The 22,651-nt window shown below is 43.8% G+C and overlaps 1 protein-coding gene across 2 annotated transcripts in view; it reads right to left on the reverse strand.

Annotated features, from left to right (window-relative positions):
- Positions 1-22,651, reverse strand: part of HS6ST2 (heparan sulfate 6-O-sulfotransferase 2) — a 290,932-nt gene that overhangs the window by 34,805 nt on the left and 233,476 nt on the right. The window contains exon 4 of one of the 2 annotated variants that reach the window (XM_047844118.1): positions 9,296-9,382. The exons of the other annotated variant lie outside the window; for it this stretch is intronic. Coding sequence (XP_047700074.1) covers positions 9,296-9,382 — 87 coding nt within the window. The remainder of the gene's footprint in view (positions 1-9,295; positions 9,383-22,651) is intronic. 2 annotated transcript variants of the gene reach the window in all.

The raw sequence follows: 22,651 nt of genomic DNA on the forward strand, positions 1-22,651 counted from the left end.
GAATATTGTTCCACTTGATGTTGTCTCATAGGTCTCTTAAGCTATCTTCATTTTTTAAAATTCTTTTTTCTTATTGTGGCCCTGTTTGAGTGACTTCTACTCCCATGTCTTCCAGGTCACTGATTTTTTCTCCTATTTCATTTAGTCTGCTATTGAGTCCCTCTAGTATACTTTTCCTTTCAATTATTGTGTTCTTCAGCTCTGTGACTTCTGTCTGGTGATTGATCATATTTTCTATCTCTCTGTTGAAGTTCTCTGTGTTCATCCATTCTTCTAAGACTGGTGAAAATCTTTATAACCATTACTTTGAGCTCTTTATTAACTAAATTACTTTTCTCCCTTTCATTAGTTTTTTTTCCCCCTGAGGTTTTATCTTCTTTCATTTGGAACATATTCCTCTGTTTCCTCATTTTGTTGGACTCTGTGCTTGTCCTATGTATTAAGCAAAACACCATTTTCTCCCAGTCTTGAAAAAGTGGTCACAGTAAAATAAGGAGTGTGTCTCAGTATGCTGTCTGCAGTCCCCTGGAAGCCTAGAAGTGCAAGCCCCCTGGCCACCAGAGCCAGGTGTTCAAGGAGCATCCCCTTTATGGACTGCAGGCACTTACTGGGTTTGGCTGGGCTACAGGGCAGCATGTGACTGTGGCAAGCCCACCCAACAGGTTTGGTGAGGCAGGGCCATGGGGCACAATGGTCCAGGGCATGCAGCACTAGCAAGGTAGAAGGAAAGTGCAGATATGGCACCTTCAAGTGACTCCATCCCCAGAGAGAGTTCCAACACATCCTTGTACCTTCAACAGACACTCTAAAATTAGCCAGTAAACTCCTTCACACATGGTCTAGGCATTTTTCAACCTGCTGCTTTTGCCATGGGTTTCCGGGCAACTGGGTCTGTACCTGAGCCCTTTAAGAGCAGTCTGTTTCCTCTCCATCCTTTTGGGTCTCCTGGACATAAGCCCTGTTGGTTTTCAAAGCCAGATGTTTTGGGAGCTTGTCTCTCTGGTGCAGGTCCTAAGGGTTACATTTGCCAGATATGGGGTTTGAACCCCTCCCTCCTGAGGGATGCACTTGGTTTTTGTGAAATCCCACCTGTTTGTGGGTTGCCATGCCAGGGGTGGGGTTTTTGGTGAGACCAGGTCTCTGTCTCACCTACTCATCTCATTTTGGCCTTTTAATCCTCTGTTGTGAAGGAGCTATTCAGCTTGTTCTCAGGTCTGTTTCAAATGATTTTTCTATATGTAGCTATAGATTTGGTGTGTCCATGGGAGGAGGAGAACTCATGGTTTTCCTACACTGCCATCTTAAACCACCTCTCCCAATGCTTGATATATAAATTCAGCACAATCGTTTCCAAAATTCTAGCAGGCTTTATTTCTTTTCCTATACATTTGTAGGCTGATTCTAAAATTGATATGAAAATGCAAAGGACCCAGAATATCCAAAACCACTTTGGAAAGGAGGAATGAAGTTGGAGAACTCACATAATCTGATTTCAAGACTTACCATAAAGCTAGAGTAATCAAAACAATATGGCATTGGCATAAGGATAAACATCAATGAGCTGAGAATCTAGAAGTACACCCATATATATAACTGATTTTCAATAAACATGCCAAAGTAGGTCAATGGAAAAGATATTCTTCTAGTGAAATGGTACCGGAATGACTGGATATCCATGTGCAAAACAAAACTTAAGTCAAATTGAATAACTGCCCTAAAAGTAACACCTAAAACTATACAAAACCTCTAGAAGAAAACAGATGCAAACCTTTGCAACTTTGGGTTAGGCAAAGATTTCTTAGATATGATACCAAAAGCATAATCCAGAAAAGAAAAAAATGATAAATTGAATTTCATCAAATTAAAAAGTTCTACTCTACCCCTAAATTCTTCTACACTCCTTATTTTTAGCCCCTGTTGGATTCATAATAATAATTTGGATAACACATCAGTTTTGTCCCCTGTTCCCATACTTTCTTAGCCCTGGAAACCATAGTTGGCCATATTTAATAGGTTAGTTTCCTGAAAAACACAGATATGGCCTGGAGGCATCAGAAGATGACATTTATTTAGCCTTTGTAATTCCGTCAGCTCAGAAAGAGCTGGTTTGAGGACTAACAATATTGGGGTGAAAAGTCAGATGTACCACTGATGGATGGATAGACAGACAGATAGGAGGAGAGAGGAGGAAAGAAAGGAGGGCAGAAGAAAGAAAGACAGAGACAGATTTATTACTTGGAGGAAAATGGGGAGTCCTGTTTAACATCACTCTTCCTTGCTTTCCTAGGCTTTCTTGAGTGGGACAGCAGGAATGGGATTCTAGCCAGCACCTGGGAACTGGACATAACTCTGAGCTGTGCCACAGGAATGCAAGTGAAAGTTTTCAACCATGTGTGTTTCAGGAAAAAGAAAAGTTATCAAGGACCTGTGTTCTAGAGAGCAACATGTTGGCTCCATGATTTTGTATGGCAGGTAAGAAGGGGAGAAAGATGGCTCCTGCTTTCCAAAGCTCCATTAGCAGACTCATCCTTCTTGATTAAGCTGTAGAACCATGACCAGTATGGACAGTCAGATCTGGGGGTCCTTTATTATGTTAGTAATTATACTCTTCATCTTAACCATCACAGAGATGCATGTACCTGCTAGAAAATGTTTCCATGGCTGATCTATTTCTTCCTGGATCTATCACTTTCTTGACTAACCGAATCTACAAGAATTATTTATGTGGTGCCAGCGGTGCTGGGGCTTCTGTTTTCACATTTCCCAAGCTGGCAAGGCAGATAACCAGGTAAGCTGCAGCACCCAGAACTCTCATTTGGCCAGAATCATACTGGCCAGGTCACTGTGTTCCCAGCTGCAATAGGTTGGCAGCTGAAGCGAGCATAATCACTAGGTGACATTATTAAGCACTTGTCATCTGCCAGGTACTGGGAGACACTTACTTAGATTATGACATTTCATCGTCACAATGGCCCAATGAGATAGGTACAAAGTTAATCAGTGGTAGAGCCAGGATTCAAATCCAGGTCTATTTGATTCCAAAGCTGATGTCTTTTCAAATACACACAAGGCTGCATGATTAATTTATTTAAAGACAGCTTTGAACAGCCCTGTGCTGCAGCTGTTAGCTACAGGTTAAACCTCAAAGTATGTCCAGATGATGTGTTATTTACCCTTTGTTATTGAAAGTCTTTTTCAAGTGTCCTAGGCTACTTTCCTGCCCTATTAATGAATGTGCTTTCTGGAACAGATTTGACTTTTTTGTTATGACCAAACATCTCATACTATCCTGGATGGAGAATATTGGAGGAAAAGGCAATTAGGCTACAAATGAACTGATTCTTGGGCACATTCTACTAAAAGCCATTTTTAGGAATGCATTCTGACATCAGTTTGTGTTCTTGTCATTTGTCTTTTTCTACAGAGGAGCAATTGCAGAGAGAGACAGAAACCAAGACAGAGAGAGGTATCAATCAGCTTAATGCCTTGTGATTTTAGACTTAGTCTAAGTCACAAGCCTTTGTGATATTACACTTAGTCTTATTGCTAAACTAAGGCACTACTGACATCATCATCACATAAAACTACAGTGATTATTTGACAAGTTGATACTTGACCATCTGATTGTTATGTTCATATAGCACACAACATTTTGAAGTCAATGTGCGCACACACACACACACACACACACACACTTTAATATACAGATGCAAAATGGGGTTTTAGGAATAGTCACAGACTACGGTCTTAAAAAATGCATGGCTCTCTAGGGGCGCCTGGGTGGCTCGGTCGGTTGAGCATCCCACTTCGGCTCAGGTCATGATCTCACGGTCCGTGGGTTCGAGCCCCACATCGGGCTCTGTGCTGACAGCTCAGAGCCTGGAGCCTGTTTCAGATTCTGTGTCTCCCTCTCTCTCTGCCCCTCCCCTGTTCATGCTCTGTCTCTCTCGGTCTCAAAAATAAATAAACGTTAAAAAAATGCATGGCTCTCAATGAGAGGAAATGACATAATCACGAGCTCACAGTGTGCAGGATTTGGACTCCAGGGACGGACATATAAACTGCTGAATCTGAACATGTAACAGGGCCATGCTGAGTCCATACAGACCAAGCAAGACCTCACCTCTTCTTTCTAATGCAGCAAAATTTTTCATTTGGCTCCTGCCAACCAAAACCAAAGGAATGTTGGTGTGTTTAGTTTATTTATGAAGCTATTATGCTCCTATCTAGCTCTCCTATCTGCTCTCATCTAGCGACTGCTGAATAAACAGGTCTGCTCATTATGGGACAGTTTTGGCAAAGACCAGTTGGAGTCAGTCTTTCTGTGGCATCTGCTACTGGGGTAGGGCTCCGGGAGGATTTGTAAAGTGAGCAAAGTTGCCTTGGTCCTCCTATTCCTTTCTGTACTCCTTTTTCTCCATTTTAACATCCCTCCATCGTTGGCTTATTTTTTTTTTTTTGAAGTTTATTTATTTATTTTGAGAGAGACAGAGACAGTGCAAGCAGGGAAAGGGCAGAGAGAGAAAGAAAGAGAATCCTAAGCAGGCTCTGCGCTGTCAGCAGGGAGTCTGATCGTGGAGTCTGATGCGGGGCTTGAACTCCCGGGCTGTGAAATCACCACCTGAGCTGAAACCAAGAGTCGGACACTTAACCAACTCGGTGACCCAGGCGCTCCCTTGGCTTAACTCATTTAAGCTAACATTTACGGTACTTAATTCAACATTTATGGTATCATTTGCCAAGCGCTGTGCTTGGGTTCTCTGCCCTGGTCCTTTAATATTCATGGCCTCCACTAGTATTTGAAAATTGAACTTGGTCCTTGCCATTCCACAGCCTGAGCCTACGTGGCAAACATTTCAGGCTGAGAGGGTGATTAACTTCCATCATTGTCTGCAACTGCCTGCCATCTAATTTTTAAATTGATGCCTCTGAATGTTACACACACACACACCCTAACCTTGGTTGGCTGATTTGAGGGAGAATAGCTGTAGTGATCTACAAGTTCACTTTATTGTTTCCTTGATGAAGTGGTGTTAAAGACTCGAGATCATTCAATAATAATGTTGAGAATGGGTGACATCCAAACACAACCAGAATGATGTTAGTTTAGAGAAAAAGGAAAATGTTTGAAAAGTGCATGCTATTTCTTTTTATCATCAGTACTGCTACGTTTTTTAAAAAAGTGTAATGATTCTAATTTTCCCCCAAAGTCCCCATGTTCACAGTGGCTGAGCCCGCCCACACAGGTTTCATGGTACATGAAGGGCAGAGAACTCAGCTGGACATCCTGAGACCAGGCTCCAAGGCTCCTTTGGTGTGATTAGCTGAAGTCCCTGGCTATCTGGGAGAAGAACTGTAGCACACTTTGTAGTAGAAAGAGCACGGGACAAATATTAGAAGACCGGGATTCCAGGCTTACCTCTGCTACTAACTAGATACATGTCTCTAGGAAAGCGGCTGAACCCTTCTTGAGTCTTAGTGTCCTTATCTGTTCAGCAAAAGAGTCAGTCTCCTTAAAACATGTTCTGATGCAAAATGAAAATTCATAACGTCTCCTTGCCGCTGCCCTGTATGCTCAGCCTTGACCGTTTAAGTACTTGCTAGGAACAACCCTAGCAAGTCAACCCTAGCTAGGTCAACACATGGGTTAACTCTGGCATGATGGGTTCAACAGAAAAACAGATTCACTTTACCAAAGGGAACCAAATGTGAGGTTAAATGTAGCCTGGCTAGTCATGGGTCAACCTCTGCGAAACCTACGCTTCCTGACGTCAGAAGTATGGCTCTGCACGGATTTTTCTTCTGCCTTGTCAACTTGGCTCACGATTAGCATAGAAGAAACTGCATGCTTCTCCCTGAAAGTCACTGCCAGGGTAGTCTGGCTCTGCTGCTCAGATATATCCCATTCCATCTGTTCCTCTCTGAAACAGGGGGCTGGCTACCCAGCTTCAGATCCAGGGAATGAAACAGAGCAAGCAGAATCGACACAACTTTCAAGCTGTAGGTTTCTTAAGCTACTCTGCATGCTTCACTGCATCTGAGTTGGTCTCAAATGGACTGAAGTCCCCCCAAAAGGGCAGAAATGGCCATTTGGTTTTAGCTTTGACCTAATTCACAGCTCCAACTTATTCTTATCAGCGTGAGGGGATTCTGTCCACCTTAGTGACTACTATGCATTTTGCTCTTCTTTTTTTTTTTTAATTAAAAAAAATTTTGTAATGTTTTATTTATTTTTGAGAGACAGAGCATGAGTTGGGCGGGGGCAGAGAGAGAGGGAGATAGAATCCACAAAGCAGACTTCAGGCTCTGAGCCATCAGCACAGAGCCCGACGAGGGGCTCGAACCCGTGAACCACGAGATCATGACCTGAGCCGAAGTCGGATGCCCAACCGACTGAGCCACCCAGGCGCCCCTGCATTTTGCTCTTCTGACCTAGCCTTGCTACCTAAGGAGTAAGTGGAGAAAATGAAGGGGTTCAGAAGCCTTCTCAGAAGCCTTCATTGATATCCTCACGTGACGTCTTTCCCACTTCAACCCTGGCACTGGTTGGGGGTGACTGTGCTCCAACAGCACCTTGTGACTGCTTTGCTGTAAATACCATCTTGTCATCCTGTGTCCCCTCTCCTCTCTCTATAAGGAGACTGTGAGTACCTTGAAAGTACATATTGTGTCTCGTATTTGACCACGGAGGCCCCAGGGTTTAGCACAATGGCACAAAGTAAATGCTTGATGTTTTTCCATTATTGTGTTAAAGTAGGCTTTTGACAAAACTGTCCACGTGGAGACCCTATGGAAGCACACAATATCCTCTCCAATTTCCTTATGTATAAAATGGAAATAATAATAATACTGCCTATCTCCTAAGCTGTTTGCGGGTAGGAATTAATGAGACAAAATTGTTAAATGCTTGGTACAGAGGTTGGCTCAGAGAGCACTCACTCGACACATATTAGTTACTAGTTTTTGTAGCCACAAATTTCGTTTCTTCAAAAAACAGGGGACCTAGATTCTTTTCAGAGAAGAGAAAGACATTCCTTCTGCCTTACAGCCTGTTTTTGGCCTCAAAATAGCATAGAAACTTAAACACGGCTCCATAGTTCACTCCCATTAGGGCAAGTAACATGAGAAAGTCAGCAGAACAGCCCCCTGGATGGCCGCTGTTGTGACAGCGCACCGTGGAAAAGCCCTGAGGTGCAGAAATCAACCTACCCGCACCTCACACCGCCACGCGCTCCCAAACCAAGGAAACGCATGGCAAGTTAGCCTCTCTGAACTACAACCCATGTGCCTAACAGTGATAGACACTGTTGTAGACGGTATGGAAAGTGGCCCCGATAGTCTCACCATATTGAGACTGCTCGTGTTAACAAAACATATCCTGAGGAGAAGATGTGCAGAGGAAAAAAATTTAAAAACCTCCTGAAAGCTTATGGGATATAACGAAGAGAAAGGGACTCGGTACACACACCCACGAGGAGGATACTGGATACTGGATATCTTTTTTTCGTTGTAATTAATAATCAACAAAAGTAATCAAGAATTAAAAGGAACTATCTCAGTCTGTGAGTCACGTACAAAGCAAATAAAAGGCACCTAGCTTAAGATGTGCAAAGAGGGAGGGCCTCATCGTGGCAGAAGCTTGGGATGTGTCCAAATACAGAAAGCGTGATATAGGATCACATTGTCTACTTAAGAATGTATTTATGCGGACCTCCTACGGTTCACAAGCTGGGCATAGTATTAGGTATGCATTCTCTATGTCATCTTAACTCAGTTCGACCAATGCTCCTTTCGTGGCTCATACTGAGATTCTTCACTCAAAAGGTAAGAAACTAGGCTCCTGCAAAGCCAAAAGGAACAAAACGGTGCCCCTTTCAAAGTGCAACAGCCATCACAAGCATCCATTACAATACATCAGGGTCTAATAAATGCAGCTTGGGCCCTGCAGTTGTCAGTGTGACAGGTGCGTACAAGGTGCGCGGACGGGGCCCGCCATTTCTGCAAGCACGGCGCTAAAAGCGATTCTCCAATGCCATATCTGTTCACTGAGAGTGCACGCTGACGATGAATTGGGACTAATTTGGAAACATTCATCTGCCTGGGACTGTGTGCACCAATTCCCTTCCTTCATAATTTATACAGCATTTTGATTGTGCTGTTTGGCGATAAATAACTGAAACGAGTTATAAGTGCTCGGAGATTTAGCCTTCGACACTGCTTTTTATATTCTCCAAGATAGCCCACATTCAACTTTCTATGCAAACCTGAAATGGTATTCAGGAGGAGAAGAAAGGGGGGAAAAGGCAGCCAGCAGATCTTTCACTTGGGGAATTGAATATAATATCATATTCGAAGTGCAGCATTTATGGTCCAACACTGAATACATAAAATATATGACCATTACAAATTCACCTTTCATGGCGAAGCCATGCTCTTGTGCTGACATATCTTATTGCTAGATTACAGCTTTTAGCACGATGAAGGCATCTTTCATCTTCTCCTAGATGCAGCCTGGGTACTCCTTCTGGGCTCTATTTCTGTCTGGCACAATGCCCTATACCACTGAGAGACGTAGCCTACAGAGAACCCAAGTCATTCACCAAAGCACCTAACAGGAGGTGTGTCATCATCATGGGATCACATTGTTTCAGACTGCCATGCTCTGCTGAATCCAATTGGCTGAACCAGCCAATGTTGTTTTCTGGAATTAACCCAAAGAGGTCAGTCTAATATCACAAATATTCAGCCAATACAAGTTTCGGCAATGCCACAAAGACAGTTTCATGTAGGACATGGTACATGCTGGTTACTAGGAACAGAATATACACGCCATAAAAATCAGTGATATGGTTACAATGTCAATGTATTTAAACTAGGACATTCATGGAATGGCTTTCCAGATTTTTCTACCTCAACCCTAAACCTTAACGTATGGATCAAAGACAGATTTTCATGGATTTTGCAACTCATAAAATGATTAATCAGGGCTGTTGCTGCTTCTTTCTTCAATTTATGAAACACATAGTCCAAATCTTGCAGTGCTTGAAGTCCCTGGCCTTCACACTCGGCCTGACTTTCCCCACCCTCTCCTCCCGCTTCTTTATAGTCCTCCATATACCCAATACTCTTGACACATTCTTTACTCATTTAAATTCCCCAGTGAGCAGCCCAGTGTGAGGCACATGGAAGGCATTCCACAAATCTTTGTTGAATGAATATGAATGAACGACAAAATGAGGACAGCGCAAGGCTTTGTGATAGTTTTGTTAGATGCACAGGGACACTTTTCACTTACTTCCCACTCTTAGATGCGTTCCGGGCCTTTGTGGATGATGGAGAGTTGGCGCCTGGATTAGTGTTTGGAGAACCCCGTCTATCCTTACTATACCCACAGAAAGAATAGAAAAATATATACAACAGTGACCGCAGAGACAAAAAGCAATTAGTCATTTCATTTAAACACTTTCAAGTATTCTCTCTCTCTCTCTCTCTCTCCTGTCAAAATAAAGCATGATCTTATCCAGTGGTGCCCTTCAAAGGTAAAGAGAGTGGAACCCACTGGTCAAGTTCAAAGAAAGCTATCCTTTTGGCATTCAAAGCTTGAGCTGGTGGATTCCATTAATGATAGCACCATAGCCCAGGCCCCAAGGGAGGCTCCAGTAAAAAAATGTGGAAAAATAACTAGTCTTTAACATAAAATCCTTTATTTCCAGTCTCTGGAGTGTCTGTATTACAAGTTCAGTTCTGAAGCTGCTGACTTTTAGTGAAGTATGTGGATGCCAAATGACTTTTAAAAGTCTTTGGGAGATACTATCAAATGAATTAATAATTTTCACTCATAATGTTAACATGGGAAGGCCGTGAATTCAGATATTCTTTCAGGAGAAGCACCACCTGCTTCATGAGTAATTGAATTTAAATCTCCACCTTCAATAACTCCACAGCTTATGTCAAACCTTGGAAACAATTACGAAATAAATCACTAGGAAGGTCTGCTTAATCTCATCAGGTTAATAAACGCAGACAAATTAATCACTTGAAGGTAAACAAAAAGGAATAATTGATTGGAGTCTTCTTGATTACTTTATTCTATTTTCTTTATCAAACTATTTTTACCATTATCTTCAATTCAGCTGTTCTGCCTTGAAATTATTACTTTACTTCGTCTTCAGATTTCCATGGAAACCAATTCAAAGCCTTTTCTCTCCACTTGATGATGTGCGGAATTATTTATCCTGATTTCATCAGAAAGATTTTTTTTTTGTTAGTCAGATCTACGTCAGCATAACCTTTTATGAGAAGTGAAGGTAAAAAAGAAAAACGCATATCTCGGCGTTCAAGGAGGATAATCGAGCCTTCCAAAGGCACAGAATATTGTCTCAGAGGATGTCAAAGACCTTTCCAGATGCTTCTGAATCTTTTAAGTACCTCAAGGACCTACAAGTACTTATATGTGGGGTAGGGTAAGGGTCAGAAAAGATATTCTGCCCTACACCCATCAGCTTTAAATGGCTACATGGATGTGACTGGACCTAGAGTTAATCACAGGTTCCGGGTGACTGCAAAGGTCACGTATGTGGGCACAGACGAGGGCTAATCAGACCACAAAAGCCCCAACAGGTAGGATTCAGTGTCCAGTAGGTCCAAAAAACAGTTCTTGGGAGTGTGAGACATCAAGGTGAGCTCCTCTCCTCCTGCTGGAGGGGGCAGACATTCTAGAGAGGGTGAGCACACATTCTATCCTGGAGGAGGTTTCTTTGTGCTGCTCACGGGCTCACCGGAATGTGGCTACATTCTGAGTGGGGTCTGCCGACTCTGCCGTGCCCTTGAGTATCTATAATGATGTCCTAGCAAAGAACTCCTTAGCTGTACCTGGGACCATACCGGCTACCTTCCTCATCCAGAGGCAAGCTCAGAAACTAAGAGAGAATACCAAATAATTGGGCAAATTCAGAAGAACTCAAAACTCTCTTCCAGCAGGTCGGCACGGTCTGATACAAAGAATGTATGTAATAGGCTACGTGTTGTGCAATTCAAGCAGGGCTCAGTTTTCCTCACTTCTACATCCTGGTCACTGGCCGCCAGCCTTCCTCCTCCTAGCCCCTCACTGAAACAGGAGCCAGTGGGAAATTTCACTGGCAGCATCCCGGAACAAGGGATTTTTTGATCTTGCAAGCTAAGGGGCTCAGACTAGGTGGTCATTTAACACTCCGAGTCATCAAGTTCAGGCATCCACGATCCTTTCAATACAAGAGCGCCCATTCTCACTGCTAAATTCCCATGTTTGTGCCTTGGGCATGAAAGTCCTTTATAATCTCCGTGACAAGTGACCCCGTTGAAGCTCAATGCAAGGCACCGACAGGACTTCAGGGAAAGCTGGTGACTGGCACTGACAGCCTTCTTATTGTTAACTGCCGCTCTAGATGGGAGCGGTCTTGGAGCAGTATCCCTTGAAGAGATAGGAATAAGGACCCCTCTGACCTACTGCCACGTCCTGTAAGTGAAGATCCAAAGGGAATAAAGCCAAAAACTTACTCAGAGAAAAATCACACAAGGAAGGTATGGCACCAAGACTTGGGGGTAAAAGTCACCAAATAACTCAAAATGTGTGTTCCGGGCAACGAGCAGATCCATTCACAGTGGTAAAGTGTATCTGAAAGTGCGGTAGGGACTAAGCAGAATTTGTGGCAGGCTTGGATCTCAGGAGTTTATTTTGTAGATATACTAAGGACTGTTGTATAGAAAGGCTTGGTGGACATTGAGGGAAAAGAGTCATCGGTCTGCCCCCAAATTCCAGGCTCAGTACCCAAGTCTGGACAAGATGCTGTAACTCTGAAACCTTGAGACTGAAGGATCCGGAGTTTTCCAGAAGTACCCCATGGGAGAGAAAGAGAAAATCCTGCAGCTGCAGACTGGGAGCCTCGGAGATCTGGAAAAACACAGGTCAAGGACCCCAAGATTAAGATGCTGCAAAGAACGCCGGCCACTGGAACATCCAGCAATCCCAGGGACTTACAGGAACAAACCCTCTCCGCTTTTAGGATGCACAGATGATAATTTGGGGCATATGAGATGGAGGAGGGCTGCAAGGAATCAGAGCTAGTTTCCAGCCCACAGATCTGAAACAGACCTACTCCCGTTGTCATTATTTTATCTCTAGACCACTTGTCAGACCTCTTCACTTTGCTCTCCTCTTTGAGTTGCAATCTTAAAGGCTGTGGCCTGAAATCCCTGAGAGTATGAGTCCAGGCTTCTTCCACTCCTTCTGAGGAGCTATCCTCTTCTGAGAAGATCCCTCCCTCCCTCCCTCACACCCAGCGCTATCAAAGGCCTATGAAAACTATTCCAGGTGAGCTCCTGATAGGAAAAGTTAATGAGAGCCAGCACTCCTTCTGTCTGCCTGGCCAGCTGTCGGTCTCTATCTATCAAGCAAGCCATTTTCCACAGACTCCACAAATGTCTCCAACACCAGAAATGTGAAAAAAAAATCTGCAGTATTATGCACATTGTATTCAGGTGGGAAAACTCTGACTAACCCAACTCTCCAGCATTTTCAAAGTGTTTCTGATTGAATAATTTGATGCTGAAATGGCATCCAGTGTACTTAACCCAAAACGGCAATCAGATCCACTCCAATCTGGATTTTTCTCTTAGATCAGAGAGGTACTTGAGGGAGAAGAACCTAGCAGTTTCAAACACACTCCACTCCCTTTCTTGATGGGTGGAATACAGAAACTTCTGCATTTCCTATAGTACTTTGTAGGCTCCTTTTGGAATGAATTCATCTCAGACCCGTGAAAAATAGTTGTGCTGTTCTAACTACAATTCAGCACTGAAATTTAAAAAATTAATTTTCAGGGTCTTGGGAAATTGAAACTGTGTTTCAGAAGAGTCAGGCTACTTGTCTCTTGTTTGGCACGTAGCATATGCTTACATTTTATTGTGTATCTGTCTCTCCAACTAGCTCTTAAGAGGGCACTCAAAGTATCTGTTGAACAAATGAACAAAAGTCGCCTTTGGGCTCCGTAGAAAGGAGTGCCGTGATCGATTATCAATGTCTGGCACTGGTTTGTAAGAGAGGAAGTGGTGACACATGTCACATATTTTCCATTTCCATTCCTAAAGAAGAATGGTCTAGGAGAACTGTATTCTAGTTGGACTCTGGTCTAGTTAGACTTGGACTGATGGTTGATCATCACGTGGACCACAAAGACACGTGAGCTTGGAAAGGATTCTCCAGCAAGCTTGCTTGGGTGATTGGGTGAATAAGGAGAACCCTACTGCATTTGTATATATAGCTCTTAATGTTTTCCAGTGTGTGTTATTGTAAGCAGTAACTGAGATGAAACCCAAGCTATTGTTGAGGGGTTACTTCAAGTCTGTGTGGGGAAATGGTAGCTACTCTTTGCTCCCTAGAGATGACCCTAGGCTCCTTAAAGCTCACAGGATGAAGAAATGCACTTAAAATATATAGATTGTACCAGGGATAGAAGCTCATCGGATCTGCTTCCCCAACAGGTGCTTGAGTCCCCTCTACCACATACCCACCAAGTGGTCGTCTTTTGAAAGGCTTTGAAATCATGATTGCTTCCCCATGAAAATCTGCTTTTCTATTTTCTAAGAAGCTCACATTTCCGAAGTATTTTTGCCGTTGTTCTGTTACTGAGCAAGACAGCTCTTCAAATATGGATTTCCTTTAATTAGAGCTGATGAGTCTTCTTTATTTCATTTTTGTATCTTTCTAGGTTATGTCCTGAGTGGTTTTCTTTCTTTGCTCCAAACTTTTTTCATTTTCTTCTACCGAGAGTGTCTAAATTAGTGTCCCTACCCCTTTAAGGGTCCCGTTCCTATTATCTATAATTCTGTTAATCGTCAGGCAAAGAGAGTTCAGGTCACTAACCTGTGCGTTCAGTTAGCTTCCTTCCCTAGTTTTCTTTGCTTAAGTGTGGATAATGACAGGTTTTTAGGGAAGAGAAAAGCTCATCTTTATTGCTAGGAATTTCAGTGTTAACTGCGATCTCTAAGAAGCAACCTCATCTGTTCAAAGCGCTTATTCAAAATATCTCAACTTCTAATCCTGACCGCCAGCAAGGCATATAACTTCTTGCTGTCTCAGGATTCTCATCTATAAGGCAGAGGGAATTAAACTGATCAGGTAAACCATTCACACAAACACTCACAATTGCTTTGTAATTGCAGAGCTTTTGGAAAAGGCAGCGGGACACTCACGTTATCTTGACCTCTCCCCTTCCATTAACTTTCCACTCTCACAACTCACCCCAGGGGCATCAGGGACTAGAGCAATACGCTTATTGATTATTGTTGCTATTTTGCCCTTCTCACCTCTTGGCACCTGCTGTTTCTGTCCAGGAAAGCCAGTCACAACCCTGAATGCCTCACTGGGATCAAGAAAGAACATGAATATTATTTTCTCAATTAAACTGGCTATTCACCTGCATCTTTCCCAAGAGCTTGGACCTGGGTTACAGACTATTGGAGGCCGCTGGAACTTGTCTTCCAGCTGTTACATTTACATCGAGCTCTAGGCTCCTCCATTGGATAGGGGATTGAGAAGTGGAAAATCTTAGCTCTTGGTACTGCAAGGTTTGGGGTGATGGACTCCCGAAATATGATGGGAGCCTGGACCGTGACGGTAGTGATGGGGGTGGAAAGAAGGAAACCAGGCATGGCATATCAAAAGAAATGACAGAACTTGGGGACTGACTACATCTAGGGAATGAGAATAAAGTCTACGTGAAAGGTCTGGAAGTTGAATGGCTGAGAAAGCCAAGGTTCCAGTGAAAGAGACAGATTGGTTGGGAAGGGAATCCGGACGAGAGAAGATAGATTCTGTTTGGGACATACTGAGTCAGGGTGCTGATGTGTCGACAGTGTCCAGCAAGCAATTAGAGAAATGGCACGGTAGCTTAAGAAGAAAGACAGGGGTAGATGTACAGTCATTGCTCCGAAATGGAAGTCAAAACTGTGAGTATAAGCATCAAGGGCTGATGGGACTGCAATCCGTCGTGACTGACAGGTGGACGTTTCGCGTGGCAGACAGCCCCTGCCATCGTCTGCTTATGTCCGCCTCAGTTTACGGGGATTTACATGTGTGTTACGAAGTCTTACCTCCCAGGGGCCCAAAGAAAACAGCCTGAGCCGGTTGACTTAGTTAGGTAGACTTCAATGCTAAGGTTAACGTGGGAAAAGGCAGACCCTGACCCTTGTGGGCGCCAGTGATCTTCCTCATCCCATGACCATAGCCCGCTTCTCGCCATCCTCCTCGCCCAGCCAGATTGCTTATGTGATAAGGTAAGCTGGGCACCAAGAGGTGAGGTGAGTGACAATCCTTATCAACCCATTCCCAAAACGAAAACACCTCACAAAGTACATTCCGTGCTGCTGACAGATGAGGAAAACTGTGCTTGAAACCTTGGTTTCACTTGCAGCTCACATCTTTTGGCTCCCCTTTACCAAGGACTAACCGAAAGTTGGGGATATACCTCTGATAATGCTAAAATCTATTCCTATTTTTCACCACAACTCCCTTTCCCATTCTCAGTCTCTGCACCATGGCTCACTAGTCTCTGCACCATGGCTCACTAGTGACATCACCACAGTTGGGGGTAGGGGAAGCCTGTCTGCGAGCAAATTAAGGGTTTTGCCCTTGAAGAACCAAAGTATCCCAGACTTCCTAAGTGGAGTTGAGTTCATGAGGGCAATATTTAGGGGACTCTGACCATTACCTTTCCCAAAGTGGGGTAATCTTTTGCCTTTAGTCCTGGGTCTGTAATCCACCCGCTGAATGACTTAACTTCTCTGGGCCTCAGTTTCCTTGTCCGACAGTCTGACTTCTTAAGGCCATCCCATGATTTTGAAAATTATAAAACGTTAAACAATTTATTCACTCCAAGAACATCTCCTGGGTGCCCTTCATCGTGTTGGGCCGTGGGGATACAATGATGACTGTGACAAGATTCCCGCCTTCATGTGGCTCAGGCTAGTGGAGAAGGTGAGTGTGTTAACAGATACATGATCCCAAGTCGGAGAAGTCAAGTGTGGAAAAGCTGTTAGGGAAATAAATCAGGGAGTGACTGCCTATGTCTGGGAGAATCGGGGAAGGTAGATGTACAGCTGAGTTACCGTTAGGAAAATTATGATTTTCTGTCTGTGCTAAAGAGGCATAAATCAGAAAAGAAACTTTGGGTTATGAGAATTTTCACAAAATGGACTGAACTTATGCCTATCCTTACTATCCGACGGTGGCTCTTAGACTTCATCCTACATCAGGAATCACCGGGAGAACTTGTAGAAGGTAGCCGGCTGGGCCCCACCCCCAGAGTGCCTGCTTCAGCAGCTCTAGGCTGGAGCCTGAGAATTTACACTTCCAACGAGTTCCCGGGCGAGGCTGCCGGTCTGTGCAGCACACTCTGGGAGCCACTCTCGAAAGACGCGAGAGACAGCCACACTTAGTGGCAAGGAAGAGAGAACAGTCAGCCGCATGCGTTGTCCCTGCTTTCCAGACAGCACAATTAGAATCTGCTTGAATCAAGTGCCCCCATCTACTGCTCCCGAGCCGGGAAAGAGGAGGACACAAAAGGGCTGCCGACACCCTTCTCTGGAGAAGCTTCCCCTTCCTGACGGCATCAATTGAGCTTGAAGTTCTATTTACTGAAAATGATCTGGCATCATTAAAAATTCACAACTGGAGCCTACTTGCTGAACATTAGACATCAGGGAGTCCCCAGAGAAGGCCAGAGAAGTCTCAGTGAACTTTTTAGGAAAAGCCAAAGAGGCCAGCTGCGGTGGCAGGAATTTGTACACAGGAAGAAAAAAAAGAAAGAAAGAAAGAAAGCCAGTGAGCTCATTTATTGGGCAGTGAGATTCTGACCTCATACTGCAGAGTGATATGAACCAAGGGTGTTGGCGGGGGGAGGGACTGATCATGTTTTCATTTCCTTTTCTCTCGTGAATAATCACTTTGCTTTTACTTCCTGCTAAGTACGTTCTGATGGATTGTCAGGAATGTCCATTCTGCCTGCACATTATATGTCAAATTCTTTGAGGATACAAACAAATTGTATTCATATATGTTCACAAAGTTTCTTATAACATCTGTCATATACAAGGTTTTCAATACCTGTTGCCCAACAACCATCCTGGTCAATTTGGCTTCTAACATGTTTGCTGAATTGAACTGACTAACACATGTCAGGTTAGAGGTTCAGTAGCAGTCATGTGGCTTTGGGTTTTTTGTTTGTTTGTTTGTTTGTTCAATTGACTTATGACAGACCGCACTGCATGCCTAAAAACATGACAGTCGGTCACAGTGCCTTTTCTGAGCTCCAGTGCCCACAGATATGAGACTGAAGTAGGGTCAAAGCAGTGGGAATCAGCAACTTTGGAGAAAGGTGTTGCCAAACTAACAGAGGGCAACTGTGAAGTTGTGGAAAGAGCATGGGCATGGGAATCAGGCAGGGCTGAGCTCATTTTCTGTCTCTGTAATAGCCAGAGGATCTTGGACAAGTTGGCCCATTGAGGCAGCGTTGGTCCTGACTAACCAAGGCCTCATATATTAACACTGGGGCTATGGGGTTCCAATGTTCTAGCTACATGTCAGTGTCCAAAGGCAGGAGCATTCCAAGGTATTCCGGGGGCTGAACTTGGCATCTTACGTGCTTTCTAAGCAAGTGAATATATTCAAGATGTAAAAGTGCAGCTGTGTCCTTAGCAAGTAGAAGGGCCATGTCAACAATGGTGTTGATCATGCTTTCTGGGGTAGTCAAGAAAGAAAAGTTCTCTCAACTGTGCTCCGTTGTATCTCTTACTAGTACTGAGCCTGTAAACCAAAGGTTCTTACACTTTTCTCTTCGTTTATATTTAGAGGGACAGTTAAAAGTTTGAAAATATTTTTATTTCTAAACTGCTCAAGCATCAGTCATTCAGATATTTGTTTGAGTGCATGCTACTTCAAAGTCGGGTCTCTGTTGCAAACGTTATCCATTCTATGATGTGTAGACACCACTAGTTTTCTTTTCTGAATAAAACCCAATAGTCGGAATTTTTCTGTTAAGATTTGGAAAACTGAGCAATATTTTACTGTGTATGTTCGTGGAAGATTAAAACTCTGACAATTCATGGAAACAAAATATATCTTGTTTGTGTATCACCCACTAATCACTGTTAAATGCTAAGCCTTGTATAATTTATATGCATATCCTTCTTCCCATGAATATGAGTTTTAGTAACAGTCCTTTCTAACCCAAGACAGTTAGCTGAGGCTCTATTAACTATACCTCACCCCAGTCAAGGGAAAGACTCAGAAATAGGGAGTTTAGAAGAGCACTTCGAGACAGTAAAGTAAGGTCCTGAGAAAAGAAGGGATGTATCCAATGGAAGTACCCAAGGATGTAACATGAAGTTAATGACAGAACTTGGCTGGCACCTAGCAGACAGGGCCAGAGCCCCCACAGAGTACAGAACACAGAAAGGCTTTGGGCCAAAGACGAAGTAACATGAATAAGTTGTGGCTCCAACTGCCAAAATAAATACTACAAGAAAGGTGGTCAGCCTTTTTTTGTTGGGGGAGAGTATGAAGGAGATGCCAGGTTCATTTTGGGTTATGTTGAGTTTTGTGCGCTGGTGAGACCCCCAGGCTACGGATCTGGTTGACACTTGGAATACATGGATGTAGAGCTTAGCTGGGTATAGATGATCTTAGCTGGAGAACGGTCTCCAGACATGTGGGAGTCTTCAGTATAGTAGTGGTAGGTGAAAACCTCAGCGGAGAAGAGATTACACAGGAAGAGTGTGTTGAATGAGAAGAGCAGAGCCTGGGAAGAAGATTAAGGACAAGCTAGAGTGGCCAAAGTGGGCTCGTGCAAGCCCAAGAAGACACTGCACCTAGGGACACGAGTGTTACAATCATTAAGAGACTCATTTGCTGATTCTAAGACATTTGTTTGCCTTGGGTTTCCAACTGCTACATGTTGCTTTCCCCTAGTGCACTTTTCGGATGACTTGTGGTGTTTCATCAGTCACGCTGTCCTTTCTAATGCCAGGAGCGTCTGATAGAGAGCAAACCTTCTTGATCACATGCAACCTGTTCTCATCAATTCCTGGAAAAAATGATCCGAAGTATGCTGAAGGAAGAAGCATCTTGTACCAAACAAATCCCTAATTATAGGCTTTAGATATACATTTTTTTTTTCAGTCTGGCCTTATTTGTTGCAACAAAAATCAATAAAAGAAGAAATCATTTTGGTGTCTGAACTAGATAAAGCAACTGTCCTCAAGTTTATGCAAATACACCCCCCAAAGAAACAATTAGTTATCATCTCCCAAAGAAGCAATTAGTCTGCTTTTCATTACTGTTCCTGTTATTTGCTTCTGCTATGTACAAAATCAGAAATGGGACCTATTGTTCTCTTCTTAGCTTCAAAACTTCAAGAAAATCTTGGCTCTGTAATAATCAGATGTGGGTCAACCATATGCCAACTTCACTTGTTTTGCACTTGGGAAGGCCAAGGCTTCCTGAGAGTCATGGTATCGTCTCTGCCACCTCTTTTTAAGGTAGGCTCTGTGCTTTGAAATAACTGCTCTCTGGTTCTCCCTAGCCACTAAACTATCAACTTCTTATATAATAAATTCTTTAAACCTGTATGAACTAGGTGTCCATACATTTCTCTATAGCAAACACTGAAACCACAGTGCAAGATCTCACTGGCAGGGAGCACCTCTTGGCTTAGGGGAAATGGAGAAATGGAGGAGTAGAGAGGTATAAAACTACAGTGATAAAAACATGAAAGGAAGAAACGAAACTTAGTACTGTGAAAGCCTAAATTAAGTAAAGAATAAAGTCCTCGTGGAAAATGTCCTCATCAGTGTCAGGGAGTAGGTCCTATGGGAAGAGCCTGCACTGTTCCTTATGTCCCTCAACCTTTGTGAGAAAATGGCTGCCTTCACTCTGTTATTGACACTGTCTCTGAAGGGATGCCATGAATGTTAAACCATATTAAACCATTTCCAGATCCCCCTCAATGGGGGATATATGGGACAGGAACCCCCAGTGATGAGTTGTAAAATGTGACTCTATGTGACCTAGGCAGATGATGTAAGCTGTGAAGGGCTAGAACTTCACTGAGGCTCAAGAATGTCATCTTGGCAAGTTAATCATCATGCCCCTGTGAAGAAGACCGGTTCTTCAGACTGCAACTGGAAAGGGAGGGTCCTGGCAATTGCACAGAAGATTCCAACCAGGGAAAGCAGAGTTGACCCTTAAAGGGAAACAAGATAGCATTTACCTAATGGAAAGCCAGTATTTGGAGGAAAGGCACCCAGCTAGCTGCCTAAAAGGGATATAAACAATCATTTGTGGCTTAGGGGCAAAAGAAGTGTGCATTTTGAAAAACTGTTCAATGATTCTCCTTGGATTCTTAGAATTACGGGTTTTGTGATCTGTCTACTCTAGGCTAATTATGTTTTCCTTCTTTTGTTTTCAGTGTGGTTACCGAAAGTTACTTTTGACATTCTCAGCTTGTCTAGGGCTCATGGAAGGGCAGTTCAGCGTCAGAGTTCCAGAAACTCAAGAAGGAGATGAAGGGAGGGAGGGAGAGTGAGACCCCCTTACTCTCACAAAGTTCTGTTATTGTTTTCTTCGGCTTTCTCTTAGGAGCTTTTGCTCTACTCATCCCTGGCAAGCCTGGGTAGGAGTTTTGTTTAAATGAAGGGGCGTGTCCTTTACTGCTTGCTTTCCAGGATGTCAAAACTCAACCAGAGCTTGTCGAGGCACATTTTCCAACTGCCCATGGTTCTAGAGAAAGGTTATTCATAGCCTATGTGATACCATGGACTATAGGAAGCCAACTATTTGGAGGCCCGGGCCCTGACCAGTTTTGGTTTCTGGGCACAGTACAGAGTCTTTGTTTCCTGGAGAACACCTCCTCTGGAACAGGCTATCGCCTTCAAAAACTGAGCAGACAGAGCAGAGTGAATTTTTAATTCTGTCAAGTGACAGCCATAAACTGAAAGTCAAGTAAGGCACCAACTAAAACAATCCTAGTACTGGTAATTGCCACAGGTCAGCAAACTCCATGCTGGAAGGTTCTGTTGTTGTTTTTTTTTTTTCATGTTTATTTATTTTTGAGACAGAGCAAGACAGAGCATGAACGGGGGAGGGTCAGAGAGAGAGGGGACACAGAATCCGAAGCAGGCTCCAGGCTCCGAGCTGTCAGCACAGAGCCCGACGTGGGGCTCGAACTCACGGACCATGAGATCATGACCTGAGCCGAAGTCGGAAGCTCAACCGACTGAGCCACCCAGGCGCCCCTGGAAGGTTCTGGTTTAAGAGGAAATTTCCTTCTTGGCAGTTTTATACAGCTGGCTCCAGAGATAAGGAAAACAACAACAACAGCAAAAGGAAGGTGCATGCTGCTCTATGCCCCTCATCCACTTTTTCTATTTGGAGGCATATAGAAATTAGGATTAAAGGTTTATATGGGGGGAAAGCATCAAATCCAGTGTGAAAATGGAGGCTGTGCCTACCAGAGACAGAGTTTATTCCAGGGAGCACAAAGTCAGAGCTCGGGGCATGGGCCAAGAAGAATGCAGGCTGGTGTTCAACCATCACACGTGAGGCCATGGCAAAATTTTTCGTAATTTATGACCCACAGCTACCTCAAGTTCCAGCTGGCTTATCGTAAAGGGCATCTACAATATGACAGTGGTGAAAAACCAAGATCCATAAAAATACTTCAAAAAGAGAGGGACTCATTCTCAGACAGAAGGAGGGTTCCCAAAATTCAGTGCTAGATTAGTTCCAAGTTTCCTAGCAACCAAGGCCATAAGGGACACATGCCGGGTAACAGCCTTCTCAACTTGTGATCAAAGGAAAGGGTATCGTTTTGTCAGCATAGTCAGACTTATTCCTGGTGCCAAGTCTAAGAAGCACAAATTTTTCTGGACGTCCTGAAGCATTTTCCACAGGATGGTATCTTATATAGGCTTTTTAAAAAGTCAGCATGAATGGAGTATAGTTTCCATACAGTAAAGCTCACCCCTGTTTAGCAGCTGAGGACACCACATTAGCAGGAAAGCCAGAGGCAGCAACCTGGAGGCAACCCAGGTCATGTGGTGTAGGTGCAGCCTTCCTGGTGATCCAAGCTGATACCAGGGAAAAGGGTGGAAAACTTAAGAGACATGCATTTAGACACGGGCCTTGGACCAATGGTTCTCCAGACCACCCAGTCACTGGACAGCAGAAACGCTTGCTCCCAGTGAATTGTCTTGTGTCAGTGGGCGTGGGGCTTTCCGTGACTTTCCTTCCCTAGCACGCCTCATCTGCCTGGATCTTGCCCCATTATCAGCAGTTGTATCTGCTGTTGACATTCTTTGGGGAGGTAGGGAGACTTGGCCAAAGGCTTCAAAGAAGCACTTCTCCTGATTTCCCTTGAGCCTCTTTCTAATTGTTTGTTCAGGATTCCTGGGGCATTGCTCTCTTGTCAAAGTCTATCGCCAGATATCATCATCTGCTCCTTCTTTTGCAGTACCCCTTCTAGGTCTCCCATCAGTTCCTCAAGGGCAGGGCACTGGCTCATCACCTGAACTGCAAGTCCAATGATGTGATGCTCTCTGCAGGCTCAGACACCACTTT

Source organism: Prionailurus viverrinus, chromosome X (genome assembly GCF_022837055.1).
Source record: "Prionailurus viverrinus isolate Anna chromosome X, UM_Priviv_1.0, whole genome shotgun sequence".
In the NCBI taxonomy this organism is placed as follows: domain Eukaryota; kingdom Metazoa; phylum Chordata; class Mammalia; order Carnivora; family Felidae; genus Prionailurus; species Prionailurus viverrinus.